General features: G+C 44.9%; 2 protein-coding genes across 7 annotated transcripts in view; one reads left to right on the forward strand and one right to left on the reverse strand.

Annotated features, from left to right (window-relative positions):
- The window catches only part of LOC146163974 (tripartite motif-containing protein 2-like), a 31,600-nt gene extending 10,909 nt beyond the window's left edge, over positions 1 to 20,691 (forward strand). For 3 of the 6 annotated variants that reach the window (XM_083382557.1, XM_083382558.1, XM_083382556.1), the window contains 14 exons: positions 6,850 to 7,084; positions 8,024 to 8,308; positions 9,298 to 9,432; positions 10,647 to 10,805; positions 12,406 to 12,534; positions 13,616 to 13,840; positions 14,472 to 14,585; positions 15,015 to 15,167; positions 16,907 to 17,124; positions 17,738 to 17,885; positions 18,229 to 18,397; positions 18,920 to 19,024; positions 19,418 to 19,585; positions 19,850 to 20,691. In XM_083382557.1, the coding sequence (XP_083238683.1) occupies positions 6,863 to 7,084; positions 8,024 to 8,308; positions 9,298 to 9,432; positions 10,647 to 10,805; positions 12,406 to 12,534; positions 13,616 to 13,840; positions 14,472 to 14,585; positions 15,015 to 15,167; positions 16,907 to 17,124; positions 17,738 to 17,885; positions 18,229 to 18,397; positions 18,920 to 19,024; positions 19,418 to 19,585; positions 19,850 to 20,163 (2,544 nt within the window). In that variant the 5' untranslated portion in view covers positions 6,850 to 6,862 and the 3' untranslated portion in view covers positions 20,164 to 20,691. Of the gene's footprint in view, positions 1 to 5,234; positions 5,508 to 6,849; positions 7,085 to 8,023; positions 8,309 to 9,297; positions 9,433 to 10,646; positions 10,806 to 12,405; positions 12,535 to 13,615; positions 13,841 to 14,471; positions 14,586 to 15,014; positions 15,168 to 16,906; positions 17,125 to 17,737; positions 17,886 to 18,228; positions 18,398 to 18,919; positions 19,025 to 19,417; positions 19,586 to 19,849 lie in introns of those variants that run through there. The other 3 variants (XM_083382553.1, XM_083382554.1, XM_083382555.1) reach the window with 3 other exon arrangements.
- Positions 1 to 22,848, reverse strand: part of LOC146163973 (zinc finger protein 277-like) — a 51,372-nt gene that overhangs the window by 23,640 nt on the left and 4,884 nt on the right. Inside the window, exon 10 of the mRNA XM_083382559.1 lies at positions 21,366 to 21,424. Within this exon, the coding sequence (XP_083238685.1) occupies positions 21,366 to 21,424 (59 nt within the window). The remainder of the gene's footprint in view (positions 1 to 21,365; positions 21,425 to 22,848) is intronic.

Here is a 22,848-nt window from a genome sequence, read left to right on the forward strand (position 1 = left end):
GTGATTAAGGTTAAAATCGACCGAAAACTACAGCAGTAAAGAGCTGACAATAACACGCACGCGCTTGCTAACGACGCCAACGAACCTTTCAATTCTCGAATTGTTAATATCCGACAAAAACAAACAAGCGTCACATCGCAGCCGCGCTAGTCGCCGGGCTGATCGCGCATCAGGCAAACCATCATCACGATCGTAGGCAGCTCTTGTTTGTCGTGATCGCTTCAATCGTTTCCGCCCTCGCCCGTTATCGCTCTACGCCTTGGAGCAGCAGCGCGAGGCTGGCGCAGATAAAATCAGCTGATCTCTTGCGCGATGCCGCGGGCGAACGCGCGCTATCGGAGTTTCGCATCTTTCGCTGCTCGCGGCCTGTACACTTTGGCATCGCAACGCTCTTCGGCGATTACCAGCAGTTGGGAAAGATTGAAGGCTGCGAACACGGAGATTCGATCGCGCGCGTACGCACTTTAGCGCAGTTTGGCGTAATTGGGCAAAGAAATCCCCTTGGCCCCTGACAATGGGTTGAAAATCGCCCTGTGCAGTTGGAAGTCGGCCGAATGCGGGCTCCATCCCCAATTTCACCGCAACATTAGAAAAGCACCCGACAATTTAAAGGCCTGAAACGGATGTGGGACTTTTGTGTAAAATCGTTAAAACTTATAATACCAAGTTCGGTTTATCCTATAAATGCAGGTTTGTCTTCTCGTCCAGGGTTTCTGTTGCCTGCACCAAGTCGGCGTGTGACTTTTGCCAAAGGGCACTATTTTGTCTGGGCGCGTATGAAACGTTGCCTGGCGAGCATTAGGGGTCCGCAACTGGAATTTACCCCTCTCTAGACCGCCACAGTCGCGACCCCGTCGTCGCCAGGAATGCGCGGGGACACAATAGGCACCCTTGTCCAATCGCGCACCTGGCCGGGGATAATGCCGGGGTGCCGGGGATGGCATTAAGTTATGGCAACACACAGCAGCGCGCACACAAACACACACACAAGGAGTGACCACGTCACCGGGAGTCGTTTGGCCGTGACCGGGTCTGGCGCTCCGGTATTTTTCTGTGATCAGAAGTCGAGACATCAAAGCTTTTCAGTTTAGTCGAGGAATTGGAGTGCTAAGTGCCCTCTTCTTTGACAGGGTGTTTTGCTCCTAAAATGTAGCCTCACTCCACAGCCATTCGGTGAATTAAAGCCACCATAATTGTATTATAGACACTTGTGCAAATAAAACAAAGAGTACGTAGTCTATATTTAAAAAATGGGCACATTTAGTAAAGCATTTGTAGGTAAAACAAAGTCGAGGACATTAACACTTGCATGCAAAACAGACCACCGAAACCTGAAACCGGAATTTTGTTCCTTGGGGGAAATTGTTGGCCGATAAACCCGTGTTCACTGTTTGACGGATATTTTCGTCAGCTTGACAGCCTCTTTGAAACTTTTGTCCTCGCTGAAGAGGGCCACGTCAGCTCCAATCCGATCCCATTGTCGCATGTCGAGTGGCGTAAACAAACGCGACAGGCGATACGCCGTGCGCGACGCGCCGACAGCGCCATGCAATTTTGAAGGACGGGCTTTCAGCCAAGAATGGTGTTTCCGCACAATTACCCGAAGTCGCCAGCACAGAGTTCTCTGGTTGCGGTGCTAGTGGCTAAAAGCTGCAAGGCCACAAATCGGATCACCAAAACACTGCGGTTGGAAGCCGCAATACAACGCTTGTGTAAGGTGTTTCAAGTGACACAAGGGCCGTGCGTGGCAAGTAGGTCAGGTTAAAACCGCAGAAACGTGCGGTGGGTGGAAATTCCGCATTTCAACCGTAATGGATGAAGTAGGATTTGTGATGAAGAAACCATTAAAACAATATTCGACAGTGGTGGTTACAATAAACTTGACCCAGATTTGTCGTTGTGGCGGGAGTACGTGGCGAGGTACAACAAATAGTTTTAGCAAAATACCAGGCAGTGTAATTATATTGTATGCGAAGAGCGCAAACACGTTTTATCGCTATATCTGAACCCGTCGTGCAATGTACATAAAAAGGCAGGGCGGAAAGCAGGATTAGCCACACATCGGCAAAAATCATTGGGTTTCCTACGTTGGCCAAGCCGCAGGTCTGATGCGATCTCTGCGCGCTTTGATGTCGGCGATATAGTTTGTTAGCGGACCGCAACGCACACACAACGACAAAAAGGCTGGGTGCCCCCATTTGGCGGGGCAAGGCCTGCGAGGTGACCGCCCCTTGTTTGTTGTTTTTGCGGCGATCTGAGCTCCAATATCGCGCGTAATCGCCACTAAACGGCGGAAAGCTCGGCGTCGACTTGCGACGGACGCAAGAAGAAGGCAAATGGCTGGCTCATTGGGTCTGCGCCGCTGACAATAACTCTTGTAGAAGCGAGTGGCGTCGAAGCCGACCAAGTCGCTACATGGCGGCAAACGTCAGGTATTTTTTATGTTAGCTTTTGCGGACGGGAGTGACCGTGAGAATCTTCGGCCAGGAAAGGAGAAAACATGTGCAGCCGAGGCGTGCTGGGAATTTATAATAACTTAATTGGACTTGACAAACCTGTTGTTACTTACGCCAGGAACGCGGTTGGAAGTATTAGCGGATCTACGTTCAAACTTAAAAAAATACTAAATAATCGAATACTATACAATTACTTTTTTTAAAGCAGTTGGACTCCTTGTTTGAATAACAAGATCACATAGTCTTAACCAACATGGCGTTTGCATCTGTCTCAAATAAAGGAGCTTTGCAATCGATTATAACGCTCTGTTATGTTTTAACGTGACCAAAATTTTGCGTTGCCGCAATTTCACAGGTTGGCATTTTTGCGCCCAACTCGGACACATCAAAAGCCTAGCTTCGACGCGGCGAACCCGCAAGCACCTAAATCCGGTATTCGGTTTATTTGCATGATGCTGACTTATTCAATTAGAGGTCAAGTGCAGAAGTAACCTGGGCGCGTATTTGCGTTTCGCGGTTGCGCCAAAGCAAACCGTTTCGCCTCGCAGGCAAGTTGTATAAAGCAGGTAGAAAGATTTAACCTTGAACACCGGACATGGCCGTTCAAACGTTGTATTAAGTACCAAAGCTGTGTCGATTTTAGCAAGAACACTAAAATGTTCCGCTACGATTTGGACCTTTTTGGTATCTTTGGAACGTCAATTTGGCTAATTAAAACAGCATACTGCCAATTAGAGGTTTGCCAGAATAGTTACCTTTGCCAAACACCAAAAGGCAAGCGATGCGGGGGGAATGGCCGCCAAGTAGGTAGTACCGTTGGAATCAATCACATGTGGGGTTTAGCTGCGTGGGCGAGCACATATAGCATCAAGATCTCAGCAAGACGCTCGACTTAATTGGCTTGAGCTGTTCGGCTTCACGGGCCGCTTGCGCTGAGCTATTTCCGAGCCTTCATCGGGCGCCAGCAATAGGTTGAGCATCAGCGCTGAATGTTGCGCCAGCTTTTTAAAGTCTTATAAAATCACATGACCGCCGCGAAAGCACGAATTGCGCATAAAAAGAGTCTTGGTGATTCTTATTGTTTTACATGTATTTTTAAAGTGCACTTTTTAAACCCGGTTAGCGAAAAGGCAAGTAGCTTCGGCTGTTAGTATGCGGGCCACTTAAAACTGGCCGGCCAAAAAGCGACTTCGCTCTAATAGCGGTACCTCGACCGGTGGCCATTACACGACGGCGTCTAAGCTGATTCGCTGGTCCGTGCAGTTATTTGCGTGACTTGAAGCGACCGCGCCGACCCCTTTTCGGTTAATGCGAGAACGTGACTTTCCAGGATGTCAGTCTGCTGGCGAAAGTTCGAGTCGGGCTCGGTCCTGCATTTCCAAACCAATACAGAGGAAAACAGAGTAGGCGGTTTTTGGTGCAATTTGTACTGAAAATTTAGAATCATTAGTAAAGCAGCTTTGTCTACTTTTTCGCAGTAGCATAGTAACCTTTCCAGCAAAGTTCTGATTTATATTTTTCTTTTCGGTCGATTTTAATTATTTTTTAACATTAACTTCGTTTGCAGTTATGTTTAACTTTTAAACAATTATTTTAGGGACAATTATTTTAGTGATGAGAGGAACCTCGATAGTGTCTTGGCCTTTCCTTGAGGTTTATTTTTACAATTCAGGACAAAGCGCGCGGTCAACGTGTTATCGTAAAAGAAGAGTCGAACAAACAGCGTGGGAGCGATAAGTACAGCGGAGAAGGGGCCACGCGACGGGCCGTGAACAAACAAGATGGCCGCTGCGTGTTTGAGGTTGACATTTTACGAGTAGCCGACTGACACAGTTTGGCTGGACTCGAGCGCGAATCGTACGCACGAGCAGTTGGCAGAAGTGCGCGAATCTAGGGCGGCGGTGTGAGATAGATGGCAATTCCGTCGAGGCCGCCTTCAGCAACGGCAAGGCTGCAAACCTTAACGATGTGAAACGGCTCGGCGGAGAGATTGATAGAAAAACAATCGCAAGCGCCAGGTATACGTCACGTTATGGCCGCAAATTTGTGCGCTTGGGTGGCATCGAAGATGTGGTGATTTGAGCACAAAGGATTTCGTGAAGATTTAGCTCAGGTTTACTGTTTTTCATTCGAAGCTATAAAGCAGTTTGGTAGTAAACGTGATTTCTGTTGTCACGAGCACAGGAAAACCTGCACCTTTTTAGGAGGTTAAACAGCTGCAAATTTCGAAAATCCTGCAGACACCTAAAATTCCTTGCGTAGTTACAAGTCAAACAGGAGTGGAGGTGGAGATCTTGCGATAAGATTTTAGAACAACAGATACGAGGACGGCCTTCGACCGGTCGAGTATGCAAAGGGAAAATTGCAGCCGTTTGAAAAAGTAGGATTCTTGGCATTTCAAAGCCGAGCGAAATGATAGCTGCTTCATTATTGTATCGGGTTACAGCGAGGTATGCTCAGCAGGCCAGCGTGGCATTTCATGCACTGGCGACGGTGTTCGTTTGTACAATCCGATAAGCGCCCAAACGCAGGTCGGGTTTAGGCGCCGATAAGAATGGTAGCCGGGATGGACGAGGTTAATTTAAAGCGTTCGGCCGCCCGAGGCAGCACAATAGTAAAGATTAGAGCGTTTTCGGATGAATCATCGCTCTACTTCCGGTTTAAAAATCAGAACTACGGTTCATTTTTTAACTTCAATTAAATGTAATAACTGTTCGACAAAAGCGCGTTACATAACAGTTGATCCATCATTGATTATTGCTGCATTTTCAGGTGAAGTTAGCGTTTGGCAATTGTAGAATTAAAGCGCACTGCCTCAACCCAAAACCACCAGCAACAGTAGCAGAGTTCGCGTGTGCGAACCGGCCTTGTATCGAGTTGCAAAGTTAAAAGGACGGGAACGTTAGCCTTGGCAGTGTTGTTGTTTTTGCTGCTTACTGCGCGGGTTTCAGGCCAGTAATCGGGCGACCCACCGACACCCACACTCATGAGTCCGTCGAGGTTGCGGGCGCGATCGGCACCGGACTACAACATCTTCAAGGAAAACATAAGGTTTGTTCGACGAGTCCATTCGTTTCGGTATGCATTGCACTTTGAAGTATCTGTGCGGTAAAATAGTTGACGTGTGTCATTTTCTGGGTGAACTATCACGGTGGCCCCAATTTGAAGTCTGAATGCTTAGCGATGTCTTGGGTGGAGCGCCGAACCGTTTAACACGGACATTACAGTTGGGGTTTAAAGTCTTTGAATGTATATGGCACGGTGTTGCGTTCTTTTATTCACTGTCGTCTTTGCGGTCGACCATTTGCTTGCGACGATGCGTGACGCCCGTTCTGGCTTGCCAAAGCATAACGACCGTAGCTTTCATACATACGAGGGAATAACAGCGCCCAGTCTTCCTGCCGCAAGTTTATGAACCGGGCGCTGGAAATCGGCTCAAGTCCAGTTTGTCCGTTTAGCGTTAAACTTCAATAGTTTTCTGTTGCTCGTGAATGTTTTGTCAACAAGTGGCAAAGACGGACCACACGCAGCATGGGGTTGGTGCGTGTCAGGTATACAGCACGATCGCCCAGGCGTGTTGGGGTCCCATTCGCACGGCTTTCGGTTGCAATAAAACCGGGGTAGGTCGGCAGCGCCGCGGGCGCTCTCCATTGCTGCCACTTGAACGAGAAACTCGTGTTTGCTCGACATTTCAAAAGCAAATAGGAGCCAAAGTAGGTCATCGCTCGGGAGCGTGAGCGGCCTCGTATACGTTGTCCTTTTTGCGCAATTTAATGAGTGTTGACATGCAAACGCACAAATCCGTCCGCGCCTGATGGCACGACGCTCACGTTCAAGTTGGGAATTTGACGGCACGGCCGCAATGCAGTCGACCCGCAAGTTTCCGGGTCGCTGTGCGCCAAAAGCGAGCTGACAGGTTCGTCTTTCTGTTTTCGGGCGCAACAGTCGCGACCGGGGTAAGTGGCAATAGAAAAATGTTAAGCCGCAGTAATTCGACACGATCTGGGGGGATGGGGGCCAGGATCCGAACCGGACCCATAGCACAAACGCCTCAAGCGAGGGAAATCGTTAAAAGGGTGTTATTATACCGAAAACAAATTCGACGTGATAGTTGTTGGGTTTCTCCATCAAACGTTATTCCTAAAGGTGACGAACCGTGCATGCGTATATTTTCCCAAAGTGAAACGAGGCGAAATTCAGGTATAATACGAAAGTTTTCACCGCAGTCACGCTATTTTGTGCACAAATATTGTTTAAAAACAAAGAATAAAAAACACTTAAGAACAGATGGCAAACCTTCAAGAAATATTTTCGTTGTTTGAGACAAAAAATTGGACTAGAAACCTCAATTCGGACGACCAAATGCAAAAAAACACACTTTTATATTGCGCAGGTTCGCCGGCCACATGATGGCCAGTTCGATTGACCTGCTTACCAAGATCAACGACGAGTTCCTGACCTGTCAGATCTGCTTCGAGACCTACACCAGGCCCAAGAGCCTTAACTGCCAGCACACCTTCTGCCTGGGCTGCCTGGAGGAGTACACGCCACCTAATAGCACTGAGGTGATCTGCCCGACATGCCGCTGCGAACAGCCGCTCACCACTTCGGGAATTCACGGTTTGAAGGTAGGCAATTGTTTTTTTTCTCTTTTAACTGGACCGTACAGCAAACTTTCTGCGCAATAGCTTCCAATATTGACTGTTTAGGCAATGCGTTATAAACGCGTGTTAAAATTGTCATTAAATGAGCTTTCAAAAGTGTGAAATTATACCGGGGCCTCGTTAAAACAATAAACTATACACTCTTCTTTGTTATGCACAAACAAACCCACAGTCGACAATTTGCTGCGCCAAATGGACAATGATTTGCAGAAATAAAATCTCTAGGAGAAAGCAGTTACGGACCAGTTACGGACAGTGTGATCTATATTAAGCACCCCAAGCCACGCCCGACCATTTGGTAATTTGACGATTCGCGGTGCGGTTTATAACCTTGTTTCAAGGTAGGTGGTGTCGTAGTAAATAAGTTTTAGTTCCAGAGACAGAACATCTGAAAATGGGGCGCCGTTGTTGTGTTATGTAAGCAACTTAGAGGTAGACACAGTTTTAACAAAGCCTAAAAAAGTTTGTCGTACAATGAATTGAAGTATTCACAGTAGTAGGTAGCATTTTGTGAACGTTTCAGGAAATTTGTTATTTATTTTCTACAAGGTGGAGTAACCACCTTTTTAAAGTATAAGTTCTGCTAATCAGATTTCGGAGAATACTAGTTTGCGGTTTAGAGTAGGGCAGGAGAAAAATATGACACTGGGTTATTTCCATTTTATACAAACAATCAAACGATTGTATTTGGCAACAATGCAAACTAATGTTTGGAGAAATGCGAGGGGGTACGCGAGTTTGGCAAGGAAACCCAACATATAATCATTTGTAAGCACCTTTAAAAAACACATCAACAGTATGGTTTAAGCTGTAAAGTTTTTTCGCGCATTGGCCTTTCGCGTGAACAAGCTCGCTAAGCGTCTTACTACTGCTAACGAGTCACACTATCACGTACGTCCACAGGACAATTTCTTCATCTCGAGCATGTCGGACATGCTGAAGACGGTCAAGGAGATCCGCAGCGAGGACAAGGACGGCGCATCGCTGATGTGCGACACCTGCGACCACGACAACCGTAAGGCGGCCATCTCGCGCTGCCTCGACTGCACAGACTTCCTTTGCACGGAATGCTCGACCTGGCACATCCGCACCAAGCTCACGCGCCACCACAAGATCGTCTCGCTTAGCGAGTTTGAGTCGGGCATCCACAACCAGGAGCTCAAGAGCCGGGCCAAGATCTACTGCATGGTGAGTGTGCTGGGATTTTTTTGACTGTTTGCGCTAACAGCGGTTTGCTTAAGGGAAAAATCTTTCCCAAGTTTAGCAGTTTCGTGTCAAAGGTGTATTGCGATCCTCATTTCGCAGGGGCCATAACAACACTTTTAACAACAAAAAAAAGATTTAAGCCCGGTAAGCAACTATATGCCGAAAACCTATGTGAAATATCATGTTTAAAATGTACGGAATTTAAAAGTGTCCGAAATTTGTCCACTGCAAGATAAGTACAATGTCCGGTATTTACACTCCAAGCGAATTCAGCTTCATTCGGGTTTTCTTTGTTTTGTCAAGTGATCCCCAGTGTACGCGAGCCTTAAATCCTTTGCGAAAACGCTGATTGCCACTAAGATAACAGAACGCCGCTGCAGTACAGCCGTTGACCACAGGCAAAGTTTAAAGTAAATCGCGGGCCTCGAAAGTCAATGAACCACAAAGCGATTTCGACTGCCGCTATGTTTTAAGTAGGCCGTGGTAAAGGTTTCGGCGGCGTGCCGACGATTAAGGCCCGAACATTCGCCAGCCGATAGTATTTGGGCGCGTACACAACTAAGTGAGCAATTACCCGCATCGCATAACGTTTGGTAGCGAGAGCGATCAGTAATGAAATACCCCCGGATAATCCAGGAACAGTCGGTTATCCCCGAGGCGTAAACCGCCTGGAGAAGCACACCTTAGGATCTGTGTGGCTGGCTGCAAATTACTTGCAAACGTAACCACGGTTTCAGCCGCCACTACAGTGCCAAAAATCCTTAGTTTCCATGTAAACAAATAAAGGGGTATCAAAATTATGTTTTATATATTGGCATGGAGCGTGAAAATCAAGCCTAGAGGATTAGGTGAAACATTTCAGGTCGAAATTTCAATAATCCATTGCACACCGACACAGATTTACCTAGATCACTACTTGTTATTAAAATTGTTCCAAAAGTCTCAAAAACTTAATTTCCATTTTTGTTTAGATTCATGACGGTGAGGTGGCGAAGATCTACTGCCAGTCTTGCCAGTGTCCGATATGCCATGAATGTGTGGAGTGCGGGCACGCGAGGCACAGGAGGTGCTCGCTTAAGGAGGAAGTGGTCAACCAAGGTCACCAGGTAACAGTCGCTTTTGTTGTGCTGAGTTAGATGACTTACCAAATAATACGGGATACGGTGACGTTTTAATGTCAATACACTGAGAGAACTGCTGGGAAAATGCAAATCGTCTTTGTCCGGCGAAAGATGATAATAGGTTCAATTAAAGTGCATTGTGCAATTAAAGTGCATTGTAATTGTATTGAGCAAACGGCCGAAGATGTGAGCGTCCGCTATTCATATGAAATGTTAATAGCAAGGAAGGTATATCGAGCTCTGTGCTAAACAACACGCCAAGAGCCCACACATAAAGTTTTACTAGCTTATAAAACCGCAAACATTGAAATATATTTAGCAACCGCCTACCTTATAACATAAATCAAATCAGCGAGGCAGACCAACCGTTTGCGCTTGAAAGCCGTGGAAAGATTTACTAGTACACACTTTGACGAATGGCTTCAGCTGAACGAAGATAGGATAATTTCTTCGGGGGCCAGGCACTGATGTAGTGTAGATCCCCGACATGTGGACAGGCGGGGGAGGTAAAGTTGCTTATGGAAATGCGCCTTGAAACCGGCCTAATCGCCTCGCGGACGTCTAAGTCAAACAGCAAACACCGGTCGTCTATTCAGAGGCTTCGCTAGAACGTGACTAAATCAGGTTTTCGCCCGAGCGTAGTTGAAGTCGTTTGGACTTGATGAGGTTTACATAGCATGGGCGGACGGGCGCACAATTGCCAATGGATTGTTGTGATTGCGGCGGGCAAAGGATCATCATCGCGTAGGACTGTTGGAACGCCCTGCTGCCATAAAGAGTGAATCTGTTGTGATTCCCGAATAACTAAACCGCACACAGACGATCTTAAAAAGCAACGAGACCTTTGAAGTCACTTTCTTCTTTAGTTTCAAGTATTTTGTCGTCGCGCTTCAAGAAAGGTCTTATACTCGAAATGTGACCTAACGTGATAATATAAAAAAATCACAATAGTGTTTTTAGCTACCATTTTTGAAAATAATTTGGATTGAAACCAAAAGCCCCATAAAGCGATTGCCAAAATGATTTTGTCATTTGACAACGGGAGTACTCAATTTGTATTCAGGTCTATGGGGGATGGCAGTTCATATATTTATTTCAGATTTCTAGTCCAAGTTGTCGTCTATTGTACAACTACTTTTCTCCAGTATACTTGATTGATCCCCAGGCCAAAAGTCAAACGTTTATTGTTTTTCTTTTAGATCGAAAACCTCCTGAAGACGGCAAAGGAGAAGACGGACGTTCTGCGCAGGATGCAGAGCACACTCAAGGACATCAAGGTGGCCAAGAAGAACGACCGCGATCGCGCGCAAGAGGAAGTCGAGAAGACGTGTGAGGTCTTCATCAACGCCATCCACAAGGTAAACCAGAGACACTGACGATCTCTAAACTAAATTAGGGAAGCTGTGTCAAATTTTGCACGGCCTTCAAAAGTGTTGTGGATACGAGGTATCACTGCGTCGACACCTAATCATTCACTCTTGCGTTTGTAAGTAGCTTGCTGGGATTCGATTGTGAAAACGTGAATAGACCTTTCGCCGGGCTGAACGCTATCTTTAAAGGTATTTTCGATCGCCAGTGTTTGCTTCGGCGACAAGGACAACGAGACGTTGTATCCCCTTACGCAATTCAAGTGTTTGCAAAAAGACAATTCGCGGCGGCCTCTCTTGTGAAGTCAGGCGGCTTAATTGAGTAAACTCCGACTGTATCGCACGGGTAGCAAGCAAACAGCGACGTAACGCAACCAGTTTAATTTGCGCGGCAGATAACAACAACGCACCCAGCAGTTTACACAGTCTTGCAGCAAAGCAAGCACAACGAGCTTCTGCTGACAGCCGTTCACGGTTTTCAATGGCGGCCGTGCCGCGCGATCACGATAAGCCGCGACCCTGCCAGGTGTGCTGTGTACCAAACTCGATGCCTCTTCCGGCTTGCGGACGATTTGCGCTTAGCGGAGCATCGGAGCCCGCCTATAATTACAACCCAAGCGGCACGGAAACGTTGGATTGACTTTGTTTTTTTTTCAGAAGTCGGCGAATTCGAAGTATTTAAACTGCCCGGTGGAAAATTCTTTCGGTCCGGCGCGGTGTCAGTGCGCGTTCAGCTCCAAGTGTTTTCCAGCAAAGTCGTGCAATTAGGCGCAATCTTTAAATCGCTTCGTGATCGAAATAACCGTCAATTAAAATAGCGTACGGATTTTCGTCGGCGCGGATTTAAACCTGCGAAGGTGCGTTGGCCAGCAAACGCCGCTGGTCAAAATACCGACAGTTAGAACGACAGACGCACTTCGGTAGCTAGAAGCTTCCGCCCCGGCCGTTCTGTACACTTCAAGTGGCCTAAAAAGTTCCGCTGCTTTCAACCTCCGTGTGGGAAAGTTGAAAATCGCGCTGACCACAGCACGGCGCGCGGTTAATGAGATTGCCCACAGTAGCTGGCAACAGAGCAAGCAAAACAAGTCTCCCTTATTTTCTCATGGGGCGCTCGGGATAGGCCGACATTCCAGAGGGTCAGAGCAACTTCGAACACGTATGATGGCGAACATAATGGGCACTCCCTAAAATATGCCACACACAGCAACGAAAACACTGTGAAAGACCAGTCAGTTTCGTTATTTTGTTACGTCAAAGAACGCTTTATTAGGTTTTACTAGGCTTGTCCAGACAACAAATAGTCATTTTAATGTTCCGCTTGTGTGCGACAGCTACTGTAATCGACCGCAAATCGACGTGTTGGCTACCCGATTCCGCCTTGTTCTAGCAACACACGGTATTTTGCATACACCTCTGAACTTGATTACAAGATCAAAAAACAGAAATCTAGTTTTTTTAGTTATAAATTATTTTTTTTATGGGCATCACGTAACTCCACGATTCCGCCTTGTTCCAGCAACACACAGTATACTGTATACACCGTCGAACTTTGTCAGTTCTGAGCAATCTGACAACGTTTTGTCTTTCGCAGCGGAAGCAGGAGCTGGTGGACGAACTTCACAACATGCACGCGACAGAGATCAAGCGCATCAACGCCGACGAGGACTCGGTCGAGATGCAGTTCAGCTCGCTGGTTTCCTGCATGGAGTTCTCGCGAAAGGTCAGCGCGCGCAATAGACCGTCCCCGCGGCAGCCTGATCGAAATTAAGCCGCCAGCTGATACCTGTGACAAGTGCACAGCAGTCTTGGTTTACATTCTGTGGGTGGTGGTTGGTCTGTTTATCTGGGAGGAGTAATTAACCACTGTTTTGGGCTTGCTAAAAGTGGAAGCAACGGTGCGTCTCTATCACTCGTTTAAGCTGGGCTCTTACTACCGGCCACTTGTGAAACTCGCTCGAATGACATATTTGGCTTGATTGAGCTAGGGTATAAGTGGGGCATAACTCCACGGGCCACCTATATTTCTTCATCGCCTCTCCTAATGTCACCGCAGCGAAGTTTGACGCGTTTTGCGAGTTCAACGAAACAATAGTCCGGGCGCAATTTTCATTCCCATGACCGATGAAGTTCGCAGCTGGTTTGCGCCGGGTGCCAATTTGGCGCATATTGCCGAAATGGACGTGTGAAAAATGGCCCGGAATTTCGGTGTAAATTGCAGTTGTGACCGACGCCAGCAGGTGCTGCGGCTCGTTTCCGACTACGAGCTTTTAAACAACTCACTTGAAGTTTAACCGCAATGCACATGATATGGCGCGCTCATTAATAACAGGCCGTCAGACAGGCTCGCAGTGGTTGAGTGAAATGTGAAAACTGATCTGTATTTCCGAAAAGACACAATGAAATACAACATAAATGGGTAACAAGCCTTCTCTCAAGTATTCTGCTTAACAATGAAGTAATCAAATCAAAGCAAAAATGTGTAGGAAATTCGATTTAACAAGACGTTTGTTCAAGGACTAAATTTTTCAACTTTGAGGGACAAATAAAAACTATAAAGAGCTGTTAATGCCACTACAAACGTCTGGGCCTGTTAATTTTTTTTTTACTTTTTGTTGAAACTAGCTATGACCTATCTACTTACAAAGTAACAATCTACTTACAATCGTTTCGGATCCAGACATGAAAACAAAGTACAGGAACTCTTCTCTGTAAATAACATAACTTGGCACCAATCCATGACTTCTCCTGCTTTAACAATTTTTCATAAAAACACCCAACAAAACCACCTCTTATGCACTCAGGTCCTAGAGTACGGCACTCCCAAGGAGGTGCTGGGACTCAACAACCAGATGACACAGATCCTCCACCAGCTCCTGGAGGCGCATCCGGCACACGCCTACCACAAGGCCGAGGAGTCCGACTCAATTAGCTTCGACACGAATGCCGACGCGAGCGTGCGCGTCATCAGGGACAACCTTGGCAAACTAAACACGATCAAGACCGCCTTCGACGAGCAAGTCAGCAAGGTGAGTGGGCGGCTAGACGCAGTGTAACGTGTTTAGGTGCAGGCTCGAGGTTGCCACTTTTATGAAATGAATTGAATGAAAAACAAAGTCCCTTGAAAGAAGGAATATAGGTTTTCAATGACTAAAAATTGGATAATTGAACGTGTTTTGAATATAGGTCAAAAACAAAACAGTACAATAACGACAACAACAACAACAATAAAAAATATTTAAAAATTGGTTTTACAGCGGCATTTTCTAAACACATGACATTATCTTGACATGATATAAATTTAAAGTCGACAAAGGTTTTGAAAGATTTAAATACCGTGTGGCAAATCTGTCAGGTTAGGACCTTTGAAATTTAGAGGCAGCTTTCATAACATCCATTATGTGGTACTAAATTCTAACTTAGATGAATTGCATTCGGTAAACGGTAAATCTATCAATTTTATTAAGTTTGGGCCAAACCTGGTATACACCAAAACACTGAATTAAAAACAAGTATACAAAAAGAGTCAACTGAGCCAATATAGATATGATCTTTATTTCACCAATGTGTCGTTGATCACACTTGCATCAAACTTCAAGCTCTGAACCCAATTTCTTCAGTATTTTACAATAGACGTTATTTTTCGATTTATTTTCGCAGATTCTGCGACAACTCGACTCGTTCTGCGTCAGCGATTCCGCGCTGGTGGTCAAGCAGAACGGCAGGGTTCACTTTCACCGCGAGGAGTCGACCGAGACCAAGCTCGTGCTACAGGTAAGCAACAAAACACACCAGCAGTAAGGGGCACACACCGCAACTAACCATTGTTCGGCAAAGGGCCTTTGGCGCCGGGGTATTTGTAGCATCAAAGGCGGCACTAGCACGCTCCGTAAACGCGCGTTTGTAGGCGGGGCCTGCAAAATGCACGCACCAGTAATCGGCTTAGAAAATTTGCTGTTATTTAAGGAAGAAGCATTGAGTCATATATCCGTGGCGCTTCGGATGATTAGCTCGATTTCCTTGCGTAAACGATTAAATCACGCGCTGCATTTTTTCTTGAAAAAGCAAAACAAAATCGAATTTAGCCGGGAGATAAGCGTGCGTTTTCGGCGGTTAAATCAAAGTTTTAAAAGTAGATCGCGCGTAATTCCGCAACCGACGTAACCCCGGTTCCGCTAATTTAACATCGGCCTTTGCACGCAGCTCGGAAAACAGGGAATCTCTGACGGCGAGTTCGAGTCGACCCCGAATTTGGCGGTGAACTCGGTGAACGAGGTGATCACGGCCGACTTCGACGGTGCCAAGATCCAAATCTTCGACAAGCAGGGAAACTTCAAGGACTCCTTTGTCACTGAGGTAAGGCGCACTTTAATAGTTTTTAACATGCAGGCAGAATTCTAAAACTTCTTTCAGTTAAGTGTTTTTAAAATAGGAAGATTTAGGGGCTGCCTTGACTTTTCCTGAATACAGCAATAATTTCCGAACAAAACTAAGAAGTCAAATCGAAGCTCCAGTCTGGTGCAATAAATACGACCGCAGCTGTTCCCGTGGTACATTGTTTACTTTTCACTTACATGGGCATTTAGCGGGAGTGCGTGTTGACCAAATACGCGCATTTTGTTTTTGACGAGTGTCAAACCCTTCAGCATTAATGGTGTTGCGGAAACGCCGCAGTAGGTGCATTACGACTGGCGAGAAGCGGCTCGCCATTTCGGCAGCGCGTCGCATTTGTTGTTGTTGAAAACCAAGAGCGGTCCAAAACAAGGGCGGCTGTAAAGAGCCGAACTCCAGGTGCGGGACAAAAATGCGGTTGCAGCGACCAAAGCGGGCCAGGACTCACGCACTAAAGGTTAAACCTGCAGGTCGCGGACGAGAGGCGCGTTAGAGGGCGACGGCGCCGCGGTCCTGGCCGCTCTCGGTTTACAAAACAACAACCTGCGCAAGTCGGAAAGCCCGCGCAACTCTGGGCTGATAGCGATCGCAAGCGCAGAACAACACGCGGGGACTTTTTGTTTGCCTTTCCCACATTCGCGCCACCCCTGAACCTCGGGGGGTCATTGTGGGCGCAGCGCGGCATGACAAGGGTGAGTGGCCCGTTGCCCCCGCCCTGCCCCCCCTTAGCGAACATCACCCAAAATTTTAACAGTAGAAACGTGAGCGTTTTGTTGTTGGATCTCCCGCCGTTTGTATTCGTGAAAACGATGATGATGGAGCAGAAATCTCCTTAATTGTTGTGTGGCAGTAACAACTATCGCGATTTCGTGTTCTTAGCACGTGTTAAACAGTAGACGCCGATTCGCCAATGAACAATGATCGATCTGTCTTCGAATACGGGTCGAGCACGGAAACGTTGACGTTTCGAGGCCGCGAATCGCAAACACAAAAACTCTTTTGCCAACTCCCGACAACAATCAAAATGCCGGCGTGTTCCAACACCTACTTAAGCAGACACGAATTCGTATTTCGGGGAAAGAAGGTGCGGCGTTTCGCCCAAAATAATGCGTGAAAATCGTAGTGGCATTTACATAGCGGACCGGCGGCACGTCACATGCTTGTTGCGCCGATTTGTCGAATCCTCTGTGGAGCACACAAACAAAAAGGCCAAGTCAAAATTACCATTTACATATACAACATCGGGTTTACAAAAGTTCACACAGGCGCGTTTAAACCAGGCCCGAGTAAAGAATTTCCATCTGCGATACTTTCTAAAACATTTATAACATCCAAAACATTGCACTCTATTTAGTTATGGTTGAAACTTATGGCAGTCAACAAACGCAAAAAAACAAAATAAAGCGGTTCCTTTACAATCCCCCCTATTAATTGCGTTCTTTAAACCCAGGGACCAGCGACAAAAACAAAAACGGCGACCAAATGTTCAATTACCGCGCTAACAAGCCTTAATTCTGCAGTTTTGTGTGTTTTTCGCAGTATACATTATACAGTCTATCGTGTTTTAAAGGGTTGCTGACGTGGTGACCTTCGGTTCTTTCGTCACCCTGCACGTTAATTTCTATGTTTATTTGCATTTTGTTTTACAAAACCAATACAAACGTGCAAATAAAACATCTATCTATCTAATTCTCCCGACGCAGGTCAACAAGCGCATGTGCAAGCCGGCGGGTATAGCGATCCTGCACAACGACGACATAGTGGTGTGCTGCGAGGACCAGGTGCACATCTGGACGCACGAGGGCAAGAGCGTGCTGGGCTTCGGCAAGGGCCAGTTCGGCAACTGCTCGAGCATCGCGGTCGACGCTGACAACCGAATTGTTGTGGCCGACGTCGGCAAGCACTGCATCTCCATACACACGTGAGTGGAAGCCGTTTGTTTTTACACTTTTCCCAGGCTTCTCTATTTTCTGATATAAAACTGAGCGGTGGATTAGGTCGCTCAATTTTTATGGAACAGTTAAAAGTGGGTAAATTATCGGCAGACAAAGAGGGTCGAAACCAGACGTATCGTTGTTGATTACATTTTGAAAAAAAAAAAACTGCCATGATTTAAAAAACAGCAACGAATGACGTTACATTTGAAATGTAACTAAAAATTACAAACCTTATTCCGTGTCAACAACAACAGGTTTGCAACACCTTTTAATGAAATAAACCTAAAGACATTCATGGGCTTTTTAAAAGAAATTTATGACTTTTTAAAGACCCAAAGCCACCACTCGTCAAGTTTTAATCCAATTCAAAAACCAAAATAAAATTTTATTTTACTGCGGGACGTTCAAAACATATACCCTAGGTTGTAAACAAATTCGAAGATTAACTATTTAGGACTTTAAAATACATCAAGATTTTATGACTTAAATTAACTGTAGCGTTGCCTTTATTTTATCGCGTTGCGTTGCTTTTATTTCATCTGTTAAACGTATAACTAGTGGGGACCTTCTTTTTGAACCTTTGTTTTCGATGCGCAGTGACGACGGCAAGCTGGTGACGCAGTTCGGTGCCCAGGGGAAGGGGGAAAGCAAGCTGGTGGAACCCCGTTACGTGGCATGTGACTCGCAGTGCAACGTCATCGTGTCAGACGGCGGCGATTGCAGCGTAAAGAAATTCACTTCTCAGGTACGTTTTGAAATTTTGTATTAAGCAGTGGATTTGCTTTTCGCACATCTATTTGAATTCGCTTGTTTGTCGTTAAATTGTCAGTTTTCAGTTACAAAAGTTGTCAGAGAAACTTTTCTGGGACAAACAGAAAAGTGCAAAACTTCCACCCGAATTTTCCTATGTTAACTATTAAATAGACAGGCGGTCGAAACCGAAAAATAAATCCTCCTAATAATATAATGTAAAATGTGAGTTTTTATACATTTCTACCACTGATCTACTATACTATTCAACGTAAAACAGCGAGCAAAAACTGCCATTCCACTTTCCAAAACCCAAAACGACACTTTAAATTGTCCAGGGCGAGTTTCTGCTGAGCTTCGGCGCCGAGGGACCTGAACGGGGTCAGTTCCAGGGCCCCAGGGGCGTCTGTACCGACCGCTACGACAACATTCTGGTGGCGGACTGCTGGAATCACAGAGTGGACATTTTTACCCCGGACGGCTGCTTCATGCGTCACATCGCCACAGGTAATGTGGATATTGAATTACTACTATAGCCGAAACACTGTAGTTGGTGATACGGAAACAGGCATATCTGCCATCCAACGGCGTTAAGGATAATGTGGAACGGTTAAATGTATTTTATCATCGTTTCAACTTGGTAGCAACTAACAAGTATTTCACACTGATTAGTTATTAAAGCTGTGGGATGACAAAACATAGGGACGGTTAAACTGTAAAGCAAAGAGGCCTCGTTTCGATTTCGTCTTTACTTTCTGAACAAAATTAAACTCGGAAGGTTGCCTCACACTTTAGTGCACGTAGTTTGAAGATAAAGCAAACCTGTCAATTGTAAGCATTATATCACGAGCTTGCAGAAACAATAGCTTGGACATTTAACTGTACTTGAAATAGCGCCTGAACGACGTAAGCCCAAGAAAATATACTTGTAGTAAGATGAAAAACCGCTAACGTGTGCTAACGTGAAAACCTTAGCGTCATTCCTGTTAAGAACGTCCAACAGAGAATAATATAACTAATTTCGCGTAGGAGCAGACAGTCTCCACTTCCCTTGGTGCATCACGCTGACCAGCAGCGGCAGGCTCGTGCTGTCCGAGGACTACAGCTGGTCGGTGAAGGTCTTTGAAGTTCCAGGTGAGCGGAATCTGTGTTCTAAAGTTCGCGCAAACACGCCAGGGGTGAAATACATTCCGAAAAACTAAAATAGAAACCAGGACCAGTCAAAATATTTCAGAATGCAATCCGTACACAAAGATTAATGTTTTTGTTTTAATTAACGATTTCGAAAGTATGTGCGTTAAGGAAAATACTTTTACCAAGAAATAAATTTAATACATGACGTTTAGCGGAACCCGGGGCTCATCAGTGGTGGTGGCAATTAAATGAAACTAAAGTAGCTTTTACCGCCGATTAATTCACTCAGTCGCACTGACAATTTACTCTTGAAACTGGCCCCAAACGAAGGGAACGTCAGTAACCCCAGACCCCAATATCGGGCAACGCTAACGGCCGTATATCGCTCGGCAGAATACCGCAACTCGTCTTCGATTTCGTCGATGGATGAGATAATGTCGCCGACGCCGATTATGCCCGACTTCGAGCAACTTGCGGGTCAGATCGACCTTCCCAACCTTCTCAGCAACAAGGTCTCGTGGTGGCTCACCTCGCCAAATCACAGCGACGGCGAGCACCAAGGTAAAAAATACTGAAATCTGCATGACCGCTACATGATTTCTAATAGCACGTTTAATGGTGAGAACAATCAAAGATCCTTACGCAATTTTTAAGTATTTTGCTAACGATTATTTTGGAAGCTAAATTTCAGATCTACACGTTTTAAAAACTTTTCGAGACGATATATATTGTTTGACCCGGGTTTGACTACCATCCTACAGCAATATTAAAAATAAAGTGAAAATATATCCACATTTACAAATAAGCAAACAATCTTTTCGCCAGCAGGGCATCGCCACAACGAGCTGCACAACACAATCGCAACCAGCAATGTTTCGCGCAAACCCACGCGCTGCCTTCCCAGCAAGAAGTCCTCGTCCAGCGACAGCGATCTGACGTCGGTCGCTCAGCCAACCGTGGCCTCGCCCAGCTACGTCACGCCGGTGACGTCATACAACGGCGGCGAGGTGACGTCGAATGGGATCCGGCACGGCAGCAGCACGAGCCTGAGCAGCAGTAACAGCGGCAAGGTGTCCTTCTCCGGCAAGATAGCGCCACCCAGCGAGCAGGTGCAGCCCGGGTTGGTGAACGGATCGTAGGAAAGTTCTCGAAGCTTTCTTCGAAGAAAACAAAAAAACTACTGTCGCCAAATGGGCGCCGCAGCGACGGGCCTCGACCCGAGGAGAGAAGCGGTGTTGTACTTTGTTTATGTTGGTTTATGCAATGTTTATCGCTTTCCAAACTTGATCTCCGTGCGTGCCGGACTAGGCAACACCAAAAACAACGACAAAAATCAGATGACGTTTTTGCTAAAACAATTATTGCCGGACACTCAAGCACAATCCATGTTGGTCGTTGAACAGGTGTTGCTACGCGAACGCTTGTTGTTTATATGGCTGCAGTTTACTACCTTTCCCTGCAAGCGCGTTGTTTTGCTGTATATGGTCGTTTTGTTGTTGTAGTTGTTTCGGGCGGGAGTCATTTTGTTCGAAGTTGTACAGTGACTGCCGAAAATCGACACTTTATGATGCGGAAATATTGTATATTTTGAAATTTTTGTTACTTTTTATTCGCCAAATATGCCCTTTTTTCGTTGGCTTCCTTACTAAACCAAATAAAGTACTAAATCTTAATTTGCTCGATCGTATCAGTTCAGGCACTTCATGCAAACATGCAATTATTTATCTAGTTATGGAAAGATCTAACGAAATAAAACGAATTAGCTTTGATGTCCTCAACAATGCGCAACAAGATTAACACAAGTAATCGCGTCCGGATTGTTTATAAACCAGTATTAAGGATTTATAGTTAAAATATGTTAACGGGTAAATCATGAAGTGAAATGTTACATTTAGTAAGCAGATGGAAAACATATGGACATTATTAGTACCTCCACAGTCAGTATACAATCTGGTCATAAAAGCAGAAATGTAAAATCACTCGAGATAGGTTGAGAATCGAACAAAATCGCTATCACCAGCTACTGTGTTAAAACACAAATAAACTTTACATTTAAACGAGAATTATTATCAAATCAAGAAAATGTCATCCCTTCAGCCATTCAACATATTCAATCCCATAGCAAAAATTTCTGTGTTTCTTGGTCAACATTTTTAAACCGACAAAAACTGAAAAAGGGTGCGATGTATACCCGTCACAAATACACTTCTATCACAAAACAGCCACAACTGAATTGGCTCAAGCATGCTTGGATTGCATGTCAATAAATCGAAACAATCTTCTATAGAATACTGAACTATTTCTGCTGTACACTAAATAAAAATGATTGATCAAGACTTACTCGTTTGGATCCAGTCGTTCAGACTCGCTTTGTAGGGTTTCCCAGTTCTTTCCCAGCTCCTGAAGGAAAACGATATTAAGCAGTGTTGTAAACAAGCCAGCAAAACTTAAGTTTAATCAAGTATAGTTAAACAAATAACAAGCACAAGTCCCAGTTAAGTCATAATTAGAACAAGTCAATTCCAAGTCTAGTCCTTGTCGTAAAAAAGTAACTCGACCGATTATGAGGAATAACTCCCCTAAAAAATAACAAAGGCAACATCTAGCAAGCAAATTGTTTGATGTACAAAACTTTGCTATTTCATGAATTAGCATTAAACAAATTTATTCCAGGTTTGTTAACTTAGAAAGCTAACGAGTGAGACGTTATAACTTTCCACTTTTCAGTGATGTTGTAAATTATTGTAGTCCGGTTTTAATTTAGGGCCATGTAATTACGATGCTGTAATGATTTGAGTTTCAATATGGCTCGGACCTTAATCTGATCTGGCTTTAAAGGGTGCATGTAAACGGGCTTAACTGCATCTTCACAACCAAATTAAACACTCAATTAATTTGACCGATACTGCGGAAAATTCTGAACTAATTGAAAATTAAAATCAAATAAGACATATCTTCATTTAGGCATAAAACTTTGCACACAAGCCAGGTGTACCTTCTATCTAAGATTACTAATCAGAACGTTGGTCAAATAGATGAATCAGGTGGCAATATATAAAGACCAATTGTATTACCTTCTCGACAAGCTTTCGCAAAACCGTGCTTCATCAGGTCAAAGTGTGGTTGTGCGAAAGCTTGTCGAGAATTAAATACAATTTGTCTGTATATAGTGTCACTTCATGTATTTACAATTAGACAAATACGGCTATTTACAAAGATTGGTCAAACAGGTACACTTTAAAGTTTAAACGCTTCATAGTGGGTCCGTTAGGTGGCATTAACCCATCATATGCTGTTGTGACTTAAAGTAATAATAGGCATATATATATATATATAGTGAATAGTGATTCATTTAAATTCGCAATTCTCACAATAATTTAAAATTGATATAATAGATTCTATTAAATGGAAAAATGGAAACAATTTCTTCAGATTGTTACGTCGGCATGGGATTTAATATAGTTTTACTTTGCTGAATGGTTATGTATGACATGGCTAGATTTAATTAGATTGATTCTGAGCAAAATTGCTCTAAAATTAAAGAAAACTGCTGAAGCAAGTTTAGCGAATGAGAGCTGTAGTTACGGGTAAGTAGGCACTGGCCCTTAAGACGAGGGGCCTAAGTCTCTTACACGTTCCTTGTAGGTATATGACTCCAAGGAGCAGGCCGCTAAAATACCTGTCCTTAACTTCTTTAAGTTCTTTAACTCTGGACAGAGTAACTTCACTCAGTTAATATTGCTCGTTGAAAATATATTCACAAACCTCAAAAAACACGCTAAAATAACGCGGTTATTGAAGCTGTTAGTCTATAAGACGTATTG

This window comes from Ascidiella aspersa, chromosome 2, assembly GCF_963924565.1.
Source record: "Ascidiella aspersa chromosome 2, kaAscAspe10.2, whole genome shotgun sequence".
Taxonomy (NCBI): domain Eukaryota; kingdom Metazoa; phylum Chordata; class Ascidiacea; order Phlebobranchia; family Ascidiidae; genus Ascidiella; species Ascidiella aspersa.